Consider the following 15,070-nt stretch of genomic DNA (forward strand, 5'->3'; position numbering starts at 1 on the left):
TAATGAAGTATGTGATCTGGTCTCTATCTTCCCTGAACTGGAAATAAGCTTTTATCTTTCCCGTCAGCTCGCTCTAATAGACCAATAACGTGGTTTTGTATGTTTTTGTATATTAAAGGTGAATCCGATTTATACTTGAGTTTCTTCGCACAATTCTATTGACCTCGTTATAGCGCTTAATTTATTTAGGGAAGATCTATTTTAGAGTGGTATAGTAAAGTTTCTCATCTAGAACGAAATTGGCACTTGCTTCTGTGATCCTGCTTGGATACAACGCATTGTGATTGGATTGTGGTGTTATTTTCATGGATAGTCGCTGTCAAAAACCAAATTCTTTATTTCAATCTTTTCTAATTTGAAAATCGGCCAACGAAATAATGTTTATGATGTGGGAAACTTCCAGCATTATATGCAGCGGAATCAGTAACATGATGGCGCCTAAATAGTGACACGAGATGAACTGACTCATTTCTTAATGCGAAAGTATGCGAAGTATTTTTGAAAATCTTGATTGGAAAGCTTTTAATCCAGAAATAATTATAAATTTTCAACATTCTTTTGTGTATTAGACATCAGGAGAGAATGTTCGTATTTACATCGATCAAATTCCACATAGGTACATTCGATTTGTCTTAACAACGTGTTGGTAGTCATGTATTGAGATGAAATTGTAAATGTATTAGCATTTTTGATTAGACATTTGTTTACATTTTCGTATTAATGTTAAAAGTGGACTGTATTTACCTTGTCATAGTTGTTTTGTATAGCAAACATATTATGACTTGTGTTTAAAGAATAATTGGTTTAATAATCTCCTTTACTAGATCTATGGGTTGTTCTGTTGCAATAACTTTCGTGATATTAATGCTTAACTTTATTAATATAATGCTCTAGATCACGTTTACTATTTCACAGTATAATAGGTACCTTACATTTTCTATCTAGGTATATGAAACAACTGTTTCTTTGGTCTTTTACCTATATCAACGTCAGAAATGGCGATAATTAATACCTCTTATGAGAGGTTTGAGATATTCTACACCTAATCTATACATATAATAAAATCGTAGAAAAGTGCTGTCTGTACATTGAAAATAAAAATAAAAAAAATAGCAGGGGTTATTGTTATGTCGATGTCGAACCCAAAAATGTAATTAACTTTTTTTTTGTCTGTTTGTCTGTTTGTCTGTTTGTCTGATTGCTGTTTGTCTGTGCGTCTATGCGCGCTAATCTCAGAAACGGCTGATCCGAGTTGGATGCGGTTTTCACGAATATATTGTGGTATGCTTCAATTTACATTTAGTGTTTGTTTCATATCAATCGGTTCATAAATAAAAAAGTTATGTCAAATTAAAGAATCACGTCGAACACTATTCTATGCTTATACCATTAATCTCCGCAACTATTAGACGGATTTGGTTGAAATTTGGTACAGATATAGTTTAGAACCTTAGAAAGGACATAGGATAGTTTTTATTTCAAAAATCAAAAAATAAAAAAGAAAAAAAGTAAATAAATAGTAAAAAGGTATGAAAAAAATAATATCAATATAATAAAACTTTTAGTACAAAGAAAATGCCCGAACAGAGTATAAATAATTCTATGTTGATCGTTACACGACTTCGGTTCTATTTGAACAATTTGTCTGTAGAGGTCCTGCTGTTTCGTATATTCTAAAAAAAGGTTTCGTTGTATTTGTCAATTAATAAGTTTATTTGTTGGGTTTTCTGGTTAAATTATTTAAAGTAGGTTTAGTTTGATATCGATTATTAGTAGTTACTGTAGTTAATTTTTTTAATAAAATTGTAAGTCTAATTTATTAATTAATTAGATAGATTAGATTTAAGTCAATTCTTTTAAATTATTTAGTTTAAGCTTGGTTATTATAGCTCTATGCTATAATAACCAAGCTTAAACTAGATTAGTAATAGATTGTAATATAATTTCTTTTTTAATTGTTATAAATTCGTAATTCGTAGCTTTCTTTAGTTTTAAGTTAGTTTTCATCTTAAGTTCGGAAAGATTATAATATTTCTTTAGTTTAAGTCCGTTTTTAAACTATTTTTTCAATGCCCTAAGTGAGTATACATCTATTAAATTCAAACGCAGAGCTCATTATGTTGATTTTTGAAGAGTTCCCTGGAATATCATCTACATCTCATTTTTGAAGAGATTCCGCGAGATCGGGAACTATGTGGTTAAAACCAAAAATTTGCCGGAAGTCACTATTCCACGCGAACGAAGTCGCGGGCAAAAGCTAGTTATAAATAAAATAGATCCAACAGTATAAATGACAAGACATTCATTAAAAGGTAAGACAATTTGGCTGATTCATACCGAATTTTCAAGCCTTTTCCCATTCGAAGACAAAATTAAATATAAAGTTTTTTTATGAATACTTATAAAACGTTATTTCTGTAGTGACCTATCAGTACATGAGTGAATCTGGGGTAAAAAGCCTATAGTAATAAAATGGCGAACAGTAACGGGCCTCGACCGCGCCACTATGTGTGGCAGACGCGTCCAGCAAAAAGTGGGCCTGTCAGTGTTGCCATATTCGTTGATAACGATTATTATGCGGCCAGCAAGCGTTATCAAATGATCGCTGCGACGACTGTTTTGATTTAAATGAAGACTTTTTATCTGGGTGTTGAAAGGAAAATGCTATGGATACTTCTTGATAAGTTGGATGAGGAAAACGTTGGTTGGTCCTTGGAGGCGGAGTTAGAACGTACGGATATCTTGAACAAAGGAATTGCGTTTGGGGAGGTGCTAAAAGCTAGGAGTCATCCACATTTCAATGCTAAATTGAGAACTATTGGAAAAACGGATGCATCAGTCAGCTTGGTAATCTAAGACTAATCCATGTACAAGTTTACATGAATTACGAAGTTGTCAAAGTGCCGAACCTCATGTACTAATTAAAATTTCGAACTCGTAGCAACACGACACTAATTGCATCATACTAAATTCTCCCAGCCTCCAGGAGTTTCCAACAATTACGTAACCACGCAGATCGTTGTCAAACTTTTTGTAGACAGAATAGAGACATAGATAATAAATAGCACTGTTGAACCTGTCAATTGGAGTTAATGGGTAAATTGGACCAAAAAACGTCTCCCAGGGCAATTGTGTAATGTCCAGTACATTTTATTTGCCATTCAGTTTGTATAGGACCAGTGACCTACTCGTTACTTTAACTGCATAGGGAATTGCAGCTTAGAGCAGTTATTTAACCAAACATGTGCTAATTATTTTAACTTTAACTATTTGTACCACTATCATAGCAAGCATGCTGTTTGCCATACTATTGCAGATGTCCACATTTGCAACATTGAATTGGAATTGAATTGCATTACTTCCAACTTTTACGTTCTACTCTCTATTAATCTAGCTATTATCTACCTACTTACATTGCATTGTAGTACAATCAGCTTATAGTGTAGCGAACTTGTCAATCGTTACATTTTAGAATGTCAACTAGTAACACACAATTTATTAGATTTGTCTTCGATACTTCATACATACCATTGAGCCATAACATTTTATTAGCTACTTCTAGTACTCAGATAGACAATAGTCTTAAGAGGCCGCAATGACTGTGTATTTCCTAGGTTAGTTACCCGTAGTCATTATGGTCAATTTAGACATTTAAGTATCAACAAGACTGCTACTTTGTTTGAGTTGATGTAGGTATTAGGTAGGCGTGTATTTTTTGATATTGAGATAGTCTACAGTAAAATGAAACCTAAATTATAAAGCTCGCTCCAATTATACAAAAATTAACACGTCTGTTGCTACAGTGTAGGTAAAACTATCTATATTTTATATCCTTTTCCAATAGCATATGAAAGTAAAAAGAGCCGTGCGTGCGATACAGTTAGATAAACCAATAAGTTCTGACGTAAATACAGAAAAAACAAACGCAAGCGTCGAACCGCACAGACGTCGCGCCGTCTAATTGGACCCGACGAAATACCTAGACGACGTTATGTGACATATAAAAATTCCACAATTTGGATATATCGCCCAGTCTCTGCGGTCTGATAGTAAAACGAATGAAATGTTCTTTTCTTTTCATCTCGTGTGTGTACAACATAAAACGTGATTGCATTTTAAAAATAACAGTGCGGTGCTTCGCGATAACCTAGTTGAAAATACGTGGAGGATGAGAGTATTATAGGATTTGACTGCATTTTTATTTCTTGATAGACAATGTGGTGGGAATTTTATACTACACTTTTGAATATTGTATTTGTAGCACTAAAATGTAATGAGAGGTGATGAAATCATGGGTGATAAAATAAATCTGAAGGACTAAAGGCAAAATGGGTAGTCAGAATGCAAGAATAGAAGTAGATACGTTGCGCGGATCTTAAATGATTTAGGGGTAGACATGTAATATATCGGGTGCGTAAGTCGGAACTGGCAGGAGTAGGAACGGGATGGTTTTTAGTCAGTACGAGTCTGGTACTCCCTTTCACCTCGCCCAAGGTGGAAAAATAATTTGATGATAACCTCCCCTTAAAAAAGTATATGACTCAACGACAAAACCCAAAGTACGCAATCAAAAATAACTGCACTAGATAAACGGAGTCTTTGCTTAAACATAAAAGTAAATGAGTACCTACTTGACCAAGTCATAATAGATGGCTGAGACAAATTGATTCCGACTATGCTAAATTCTAGGGCCGACAACCCCATACTATTAGCTATGGACTCTAAAAACCGATATGTTATTACCAGCTTACCTTTGAAAAGGCGCCTTAAACAATTTATATTCCTTCAACATTAGCTAGGCTAGTTAAATGTAATGAAAACTCGACACTTGTTTCTGAACAAGTGTATTCTTTAGTATTGACTTTGGTTAAAACAACAGAACTAACGATAATTTAAAGGATTTATAGGGCAGTCAGTACGCTTTTGTTTCGAGTAATTTCAAAGAAACAATGCGCCTAGATGTTAAACCAAAGGGGACGGATTATGGGGATGTTAGAGTTAAAATTAAATTGTACCTGATTGCAACCCTACGTTTTAAAATCAAATACACCCACCGAATAAGATAACATTTTTCACAGGCAATGTGGGAGCACTATAAAATTTGTAACAATACCTAGTTATGTCTTACAAAGGCTGCCACAGCAAAATCTAGCGAACTGTGAAAAGTACATCACTTAAATACACATAAGCTGCTGATCTAGCCGAGTGATGCTAGTTAAATTAAGTCTTGAGTTAAAATATTACTAAGAAAAATGCTAATTTATCATACAAACTGCAAAAAACAGCTTGAAAATAGTCATCTAAAACAAAACCTTAGTTCATAACTGCGTAAGGCTCAAAAGTGACACGAATAAATTGATTTAGTTTAATAACTTGACGATACCTTGATACGTTTACATTACATTTAGAAGTGCACTCTATGACCTTATCATATCGTATCTGATGCATTTTCATTACAGCTGTTCATTACGTGGGCTTAGCTACCAATGACACACAATTAATGTAACCGGACAGTAGGGACGCCATGCATTAAGGATTGGGCAGGATAACTCCTAGACCACTTGGATGTTTTAAATATTTATGTGAATGTGAAAGTTTCATGCTTAAGGAAGAAACCGATATAATTATCAGTTCCATAATATTTTCTAATAAGACTATGAATACAACCTTACAAGACTTGAAACTTATTAGAAAAACTATACATATTGGAGTTAATCGATACTCATTAGAATCATTACCTAAAAGACAATGATATACAAGCAGCAAAGGTGTTTCTTAATTTTAAAAAATGTGTATAAATAAATATAAATCAAAAATCCTTAATCCATGGTAGCCCTAAGTTAGGAGGGCGGGTGCGGATATACGCGTTAATTGCGAGGCCACCGTGCCCATAGATCGATCGACACCATTGTCGAACTCCGACCATCGTGTCGCGGGCCCCATGGATCAAACCATCGGTATAGCTAAACCAACTGTTGCTATGAAAACTGCAGTTTTTATTACCAATTATCTATAAGATAGCATACACAACTTTTGCAAAAGAAATTAAGGAGATTTTTTAGTTATTTCTTGCTTTGGTATGCTGGTTTATAGCTTATAGTAATTAATTCAGTCGTTGCAATAAACTTTAGACGTTGTGAAACATGGTCTAACTAGACTAACACAACTCTCATTAAACAAGATGACTAAGTTTGTGCAAGATAAAATTAAATTTGACATCCAAGTAATATAAAATATTTTCGTTTGAAAAACTAGTTAATTCTGTTCTCGACATACAGTAATAGTCATCATAAAAGTTTTACAAAGATATTTTTGTCTTGGGAACACTAAAACCTAAAAATACTCGTTTATTATCATGTCTAATGCACAGACATAGCTTTCCATTATAAACTTTTCCTATAAACACCATTAAAAAAATGGTCGACTGTTAAAATTCCATGGAGTGGAATCCTTGATGCAAAATAATTGTGGCGAACCTACACTTATAACTAGGATTCGTTTCAGACTGATTAGAGAGGTTAACAACAGGTGGAATGCCCTATATACGGATTGTAGATTTTTAAGCATCAGCTTATTTGTGCATCGCTTGTGCCATCATAGACTTCTGATCATGTCCCTGTGATAGGAACTGGATAATGAGCGCTTGTTTCGGTACTTTTATGGTTTGGTTTTTGATTGGTTTGTATTAAATCTAGCAAGAATGATGGATTTATACTTAATAGGTCCATTCATAATTATAAGTGTAATTAAATTACAAATCGTGTGCTTTACTCCGTAAGCACTACATACAAATGAATAAAATGTGTCTTGAATTCTTGATATCTCATTTACAGCAGCAAATGCACAATAACCCCGTGATGATACTAACGAGTGGTGTTTTATAAAGATAGCGGGCGTCGTAAAATATAATAATTTTACGTATGTTAATATATAATAGGACAGTAAAGCCAGCCAAGTGAGACGCGGTAATGGACGTGTGGCAGGGCGGAACGGCGTGTTAACAGCCATAGGTCTTGTACCAAGGAGTTTTAGCGTTCAATTGTCGTGGATTTTTTTTATTATATATTTTATTGAAAACGTATCACGATTGAATTTTGAACTTGTATTGTTTTATGGACCACAATAATTTAAAATAATTAATTCAAACCGATTTTTTATAATTGTGGTAACACCAGAATTTACTGCAATGTTCTATAAAATTAGTTTTTGCTAGCATTATTCATATGTTACTAAAAAATATTTGCATTAAATGCATTAGTAGTGTTACAGTAAATAACGTATGTATACCTAATGCATTACTAATTTACTATTGCTGTATCAACATGCATTCTACATTTAACTTCATCTCACTTTTAAAACAAAATGAAATGGTGACTTAAAGCAGAAAATGCAATAGACATTATGTCACGACGAGGTTGAAGACAAAAAGTTATAACACCAGTTATTCATGTATGACATGACAGGTGCAAATACTCATGCTATGTTAAACTTTACTAAGAAAACGTGGGACTCAAATTATATTGAAGCATGATTAATCATTGAACCTAAGCGGATGATACATGAATTAGACGAATTTGTAAAATAAGGGATCTGAAAATTGTGCTAGTATTAATAAATTTAGAATAAAAACAACTAATACTTTCAGGAATAGTGATTCATAATTAGATGATTAGTAATTGATCTATTGAACTCAGGTACAAGTTCAATATTCCTCAAAAATGTTACAATTTGATTGTGTTACGGATTTTCCTTGTGTACTCATTTTTGCGACATTAGCCATTATTTTAATATTAAGGGGTTTTCTCTTTAAAACACCCAATAAATCACCGAAACGAGGTATAAATCAATAGTTTTGACAATAAAGCAGTAGCCAAAAGTTCACGTAAGAGATCGCAACTGGCAGCGACAAGTCCGAACTAGAGCGTGCAATGACGTCACCCCATTCAGTCGCAGCCGCAACGGATCATCAGTTTATCATTATTGAATTTATATCTTTACGCTCATTTTTATTTCGTGTCATCGGAATTTCATAAAACGTACCTAAACGAGTTTTAGAACATTATGTTCGCGCATTTTCACATTTTTTTGTTTTTCTAGTACCTATTATCTTTTCAGGGCATCCTTATCAGTCATCCAATGTTTTGATTGATTCAATCGTCTGAGACTGATTACAAAAATGTCAGCTACCTATCTAAGTGATATTTTAGTGTTTTACTTCCGATTTCGTATTTTTATTCAACAACCACGTGTTCTATAGTGAACAGTTAATAGTTTTGTGACGGTAGTGAACTATGTGGAATTAATTGATTTGATTGTACACATCTTTTATAGTCGTTTGGTCGTAGTGTAATAATCTTTATTTGTAAAATTTAAGTAATGTTGTCAGTGCGACTGTACCCAGGAAGTTTGTATGTACCTCTACGATAATGAGCGTACAAGATCAAAAAGGTATTTGTAGAAACAATTTTAAGGTAATTAGATAAATGTTCTCCTTTACGAATGCAATTAATTTGACTGTGTGAACTAAGTGATAATTTTCACATGAAAATGATACTCATTGACGTGAGTATCAGTTACGTGGTATCTCGTGCTACTATTAGTGGAAAAGCTTCGCAAAGTGGTATACCTAAGTACAGAGATAAACTTGTCGTACCCACAAATTACAATTAGGTAGGCCATAATTTATTACGCTGTTGTTTTCGATCGGTCTGCGTTTCTACGTTGCTTCTTTGTTTTATGTAGTGTTCTACTTAAAAAATAATTTCGTACCCATTTCGTAATTTTTGAATCTCATCTCATTTTTTTCGTGTTTCATTTCATAAACAAAATGTGTCAAGGATTTGTTAAGAAAAACAACTTTATGGAACTGGAGGTGATTATGTTTCATAACATATTTTCATTGTACTCACAATGAATGATGTAAGTAAGGTTTAAGTTTCGCTTGTGTTATCTGTTTCCTATCCACCTGACCGCTTATGAAGGGTGCATAAATGAGGTCCGGCTTTGTACGAGTAAGTGGCATGCGCTTAGTATGTTTTGCAGCCGACCACGTTTGCCGACCACTATTCACTGCTGAGCCTAAAATGGACTCATAATGGCTACTTGTTCCTACGATACACCTGCTGTCATCGCATATTTGCTGGCAGTATTATTCGTTTTAAAGTTCTATGTACGGCTAATGATATATTCACGAATCGACGCGACTTATTATAGCATGCATGATCACATGGAATCTGATAGAACGTTTGATCGTAAATTGAATTAAAAATTGTGATATCTGTATACCTTTGTACGTGTCTTCAAGTTCCATATGACCGCGCGGCTCGCATCACACCACGTCCTAATAAAACACTGTTCACTCACTGTAACCCGGCTTGTAGACAGCACGAATCCTCTTAACCAACTTGCCGGTCCTCTTGATGGGCGGGCCGAGGGCGACGGCGGAGTGGCCGCGCCTCTCGGCGAACACGATATAGTTCCGTCTATTTTTCAGAGGCACTTCGAACCGACCCGAGCAGTCGAGGTGGTCGGGCGGCAGCTTGAGGCGGATGACGGCGTTCTCGTGCGGCCAGTGGCCCTGGTGGCGGAAGACGCGCTTGATCTGCACGGTGGCGGCGTCTTTGGCGAGCGACTGGACGCGCGCCTCGAAGGCGGCCGGCGCGCGGTAGGCGCGCCAGGCGACGTCGGCGCGGTCGCAGTAGAGGCGGCGCGGCGCGGCGAGGGCGGCACAGCACAGGGACAGCAGAGCCCACAACGCCGCGCGCCTTTCTGTCTTCATCGCGCCATCGCAACAGCGCTCGGTGACTCCCTGCTCGTTCGCGGTGCGCCTATGTTCTCCCGAGAGCGGTCGGCGCGCGACTGGCCCCGACTGAATCATTCCCCGCCCACACCGAAATAGTCGCGGTACGGACCGAGCACGCGTCGCTAATTTATCTCGTCTGATGATTAATTTGCGCTTGTTATATGTAATTAGTGGGTACCATGTCGATTGTTTGATTGGGCTGCTATTGATTCAGGTTCAGTGAAAGTTTTCACTACGAAAATAAGTTTTTGTAAAAGTTTTCAAGAAAGTAGTTTAGTAGTTATTGTTTTTTTTTTAATTTTATTTACGTTATGTTTCTTTAAATAATGCACTATAAAAGAAAGTTAGTTCTTGTCAAATAGTTTGTATGAAAATTGACAAGGTAGTACGTAGAGCGTGTTGCCTAGTACCTAATAAGTTGTTACCCTCTGTAGCCGAGATTTTCAACTAACGACTTTCGCTTCGTAGCGCTGTCTACGGAGACGCTGTAGCGCCGCGTAGACGTACCGTAGCTTTGACCTCAAGCGTAGACTCGCGACCTTGTTGCCGTACTTCAAAATATTCATTATCCTTATCACTTGTATATTATTTAATATTTTGTTATCACTTATTTTACGGCTCTGGTTTTTATAACATTTATTGACCTGAGTCAATAAAAAAGGGCCAATTTTCTTCGTGTTTCCAATTTTTATTTGTAAGGTGCTATTTATTTTTAGATTAACCTCATATTCCAGTTCGATAAAATGGTCCAAGTATTTATTTTACTTTATGACACTGTTCTAAAAGTTTCCTAACAAAATGCCACACGAATGATACGATCACTTCTCCTAACTTCAACAACCACTCGATATACCAGACAAAACTTTACTCAGTGTGTAGACTTTCATACACATGACGTCAATATCACTCTATAGTACAAAATCACAAATTATCCATCTATATTTAAAAAAAAAACCTTCACTTTTCTCACACCACTAAGTCCCACGGGTACGTTTAAAGAGAAACTGAGAATATTTCACCAAGATCTCCATGGGAGCTATTAGCCATTGCCTATTAGCAGTAATTCATTTATAAACGAAGGCCGCCTTCACACCGTGACGCACGTGCTTCTCTCAATAGTACACGACAAAAGGTAAGTTCCGGCCACCAGGGATGGAAGTTTTTGTGTTCGGTGTAAAAAAATCGAGTGCACTTTTGATGTCGGGTTCTGTATTGATTCAATTAAATGTTTGATAGCTAGCAGAAAAGTCATAGATGAAGATTAAAGTGACGTAACAGGAAAATATGTACCTATTTGAATGTCTCATAAAAAATAATGTAAAAATTGTATTTAAATCGCATCATTACCATCACTACATCAAAATTAAACTCTTGATTCGTTAATTTTCTTTTATCACTTTACATTTCATTCAACAAATACAAAATCAGAAGCATTGCCAAGTATAACAAAACAAAAAATTTAATAAAAGGGTCACTTTTTTCAATGACGTCTCCAAGGGACCCCTAAAGGAGCGGTCATTCATAACCACGATGAATGAGATCACCTACCTGAGAGTGCGATCACCGCACAACAACATAGTGTTCACACTGTTTACCTTTTTTTATGTTTCTTACCGGATGTGAGGCAATTGGTCTCAACACCGTTAGGTCTCAATCATTCATCCTTCCTGTGGGAAACGAAGATCCTGATTCCAGGTATTAAGGATATGATTGGAAGCCTTAAATATCGTCTATTGTTATTCGTGTATTTAAAACGTATAATCTTCAACATTGTTTGTCGTTGGTTGTCATACGAATCTAAGATGTTACGGGTAGTTAGATGGGAAAAAAAATTGACAAGGGATTTTACTGATGTGTGGTAGCATTTCTAATGGGTTGTTATTTAAGTCTCAGTACTGTGTAGTTCGCTAAATGTTTGTGATTGTATGAAACAAATATTTTTATTTTTTACAGGGGTGGTTGATTCTTATGTAATAGTGAAGATGTAAAAAAAGATTTTTACACCTCAGTCTACGCCTTTACTTAGTTTTTTGACCAGGTTTGTCGCCTGAACAACTTGTAAGTAGCACATGATCGGCAGACAGCTTATGGCAAAGGGATGATGGAACGATTTTTCTCACACTATTTTGTTACTTGGCTTATTTCTACTTTAAGGCAATTAATAAAATCATATCCCGCGGCATTATAAATAGGTAACACTATTTAATATAACACAAACTAATAGAAAGCAATTAGAGAAAACACAAAAAATAAGAGGGCGCTGCACTAACCCAACAAAAAGGAATTGCTGGCAAATCCGAAACATGTGTTACAAATCTACCTTTCAAATAGTTGGACCTAAGCCTTACTAATTACTAACAGGTGGGAATATCCTTTGTAGGTAACAAAACCCCGAAACTGTTCAAAGGTTTTTATAAAACAATAATATTCAGCTTTAAAGGTGTTATAAAAGAGTATTGTTTGACAACACGTGTTTGTAATTACTGTTGTGGGAACGCCAAAAACAATTGTTTGACAAAAACCGTTTTGTTTTATTTTGTTTTTATGCTCTTTTATTTTGTAAAAGATTTCGGTGCGAACTCACTGTTTATTCTCATGCAGTTGAGTAATTTGTTCTTTTTATGTTTATTTTCTTCCGATTTTGACATTTTCTCGAATTGTTCTGTATTCGTTTATTCACCTTTATTTTTAAATAGATATTTATGTTTCCATCTTTAATTGATACGAATCCGTTAATGCTCTTATCGTGTACACTAATTATATTTAGTACAGTACCTACCTATAAAGTACTATATGCATCAATTAAAGTCTTTTACCTCAAAACCTCCACAGTACTTATGAGACTTCAATAAAAGTTTCGAGTTCGCGTAAAATTGTCCAGATGGTCGAATTTCGTGATGTCTTCATTGCAGCCTGCCTGCGGTAGTAAGTCATCTTAATGCAAAAATGACAAAATAAATTATAATGTTGGTGCGCGCGCAAAACGCTAACATTCGGTGGGCGAGTACGGGTGAAATGTAGCTCTACTTGATGTTATAATAAAGTATTTTGATGATGTCTAGACGTCGTCTGGCAGTGGGGGATCATGATATAAATCTAGACGGGGAATGCACTTATGCTTAGATACCGTCGTAAACCAGACGTATGTATGAACCTAAGACGATATGAAAAAAACATCGGCATTATTTTTGTAGACATCCCAACGTATAGATTTTCTCGCTTGCGTCATTATAGTAAATAGATAAATGTAGGACTTTATAATTCTAGATTTCAATCCCACACTTTCCAGACAATTAAAATCCTTAGATCCCAGGTATTTGACCTAGACCAAGACGTGTGCAACTTATATAATTAAAATAACTCAGATTAAATCTAGATGGGTATGTATGTGAGCTAATTAAGAAATATTTATTTCAAAAATAAAGTTGTAATTAATCTATTTAGTGAGCTATTTAGAAAATTATTTGTTACTAATTTTCGTTAATTAGGTACTAAAAGAATTTTAATAATATTCATATGATAAAATAGTAACAAAATATTAAAATCATTTTAATTTAATTGTATTCTTAAAATAGCTATCGTGAGACATGCTAAATTAACTAAAACTCACGGTTTACTGACATAAATTAATTGAGAAAAAGTTCTACTAGTTTCGAGTCACAGAAGGACTTTTCATCATGAGTGCATGCAAAACTTGATTTTTAGTTTTTTTTCTATATTGTTATTTCCTATTTTTGTAACTACATTATCCCGGTTTAACGTGTGGTGATTGATTTTTAACCTGCTTTTATTTATTTATTTAACACTTTATGTACATTGAAACAATGGTGGACTTAATGTCAATTTTGCAATACTTTTATTTACCTGTAACAGCTTACTTACGAACTACAGAGCATGTAGAGCCACCTCCCAGCCTGAACCTCTCGGCAGGCCACCCTCAGTGACGTTCGTTTCTCGTTAACCGTATAATTGTTTAAATTGTCATAATTTCGCCCGCATAATGTTGCCACATAAATATTTATTTATCGGCCCACTACTGATAACCAAATTGCTGATGACCACCGCTCCTCACTTGATTTAAGACCTTCATAACTGTTCTGCTTTTATTGTGGGAACACGTTATTTAACTTTGAATTAAAATCCAAATAACCAGCTAAGGATATTATGAATTACCGACCTGCCATTACAAAGTAGCAACTAAACTTGATAGTGGTTTCTAAACGTGTAAACGCCGGTGAAATATTGCGACATCGTTGAATTTATTGCTAGGATTAGGTGTAACGTATGGTTTTTATAAATCTCAAACCAATATAATTACTTCAAACATTTGTTTAGAAAACAGTATATCCAATGCACATGCAATATGCAACCAAATTTACACTTCGAAGTCTTCGTTGTACTTTAATATGATCACTTACTTCTACTAATGTTTTCTAACTTTACCCGGGATGACTATACATTATATTCCAGATAATTGCTCGTATATTGGATCCACTGTCACAATCTTTCTCGATGCTTTAACATAGACCATTCTTGTAACTCTAGTAGAAAAGAGTAACAAATATACGTATAAGTACATTGAGCATTTGCTAGTAGCATAGTGAAGTGTAAATGAATAATGATAGTCCTAGATAGCGTAGCATAGATACAAAACGATGTGTATCACCATTGGTAGTTGGTAAGCAGAGCACCATCGGCCGCCAAAGTAACCATCGCATCGGTAGGTCGCGTGTGGTTTATTTCTCTCGCGCCCCGGAGTAAATATAACTCGCATGTAACGGGTGTTACCGCTACTATAGGTGCTCGATTGTACTCGTTCGAAACTTTTAATGTTCTGTAGTGTGTATGAAATTAGTAGCGAAATGTAACACGTTTATGTGATGTTTAGTTTTTCTTATGTTCAAAATAGCCACGAGATGTCCCTAATTATTGTCTCATAAACTTCTGTGTCGACATAATAAAAATATGTCGTTTCTGCATGCAAATTAACTGACTTTCTTAGACGTTAGTTTGGAAAATTTTATACGGGAAAATGAAGCAAGCCACAATATTAACCTTTTTTGAATTCATTATAGAATTAGCTTCTTTGAGCTGAAGAGTCTCACTTCGCCTATTCATCGTAGAGTTAGCTTCGAGTTTATTGCCATTAGTACGGGCCGGTGCTCTCACCTTAACCACGTGACTGAGTGACGTCTATTTTCACTACATTTGTTAGCCATATCAGGGTATTACAGGAGAAACGTATTGGACTGAAGTCTTCAGCCCAGA

At 35.2% G+C, this 15,070-nt stretch overlaps 1 protein-coding gene across 2 annotated transcripts in view; it reads right to left on the bottom strand.

Annotated features, from left to right (window-relative positions):
- LOC118282217 (protein vein) overlaps nt 1–10,376 on the bottom strand; it is a 55,116-nt gene extending 44,740 nt beyond the window's left edge. Inside the window, exon 1 of one of the 2 annotated variants that reach the window (XM_035603185.2) lies at nt 9,364–10,376. In XM_035603185.2, the coding sequence (XP_035459078.2) occupies nt 9,364–9,877 (514 nt within the window). In that variant the 5' untranslated portion in view covers nt 9,878–10,376. The remainder of the gene's footprint in view (nt 1–9,363) is intronic. The other variant, XM_035603184.2, reaches the window with a different exon arrangement.
- Nucleotides 10,377–15,070: the final 4,694 nt, after the last annotated feature.

The sequence above is a fragment of the Spodoptera frugiperda genome, chromosome 20 (assembly GCF_023101765.2).
Source record: "Spodoptera frugiperda isolate SF20-4 chromosome 20, AGI-APGP_CSIRO_Sfru_2.0, whole genome shotgun sequence".
In the NCBI taxonomy this organism is placed as follows: domain Eukaryota; kingdom Metazoa; phylum Arthropoda; class Insecta; order Lepidoptera; family Noctuidae; genus Spodoptera; species Spodoptera frugiperda.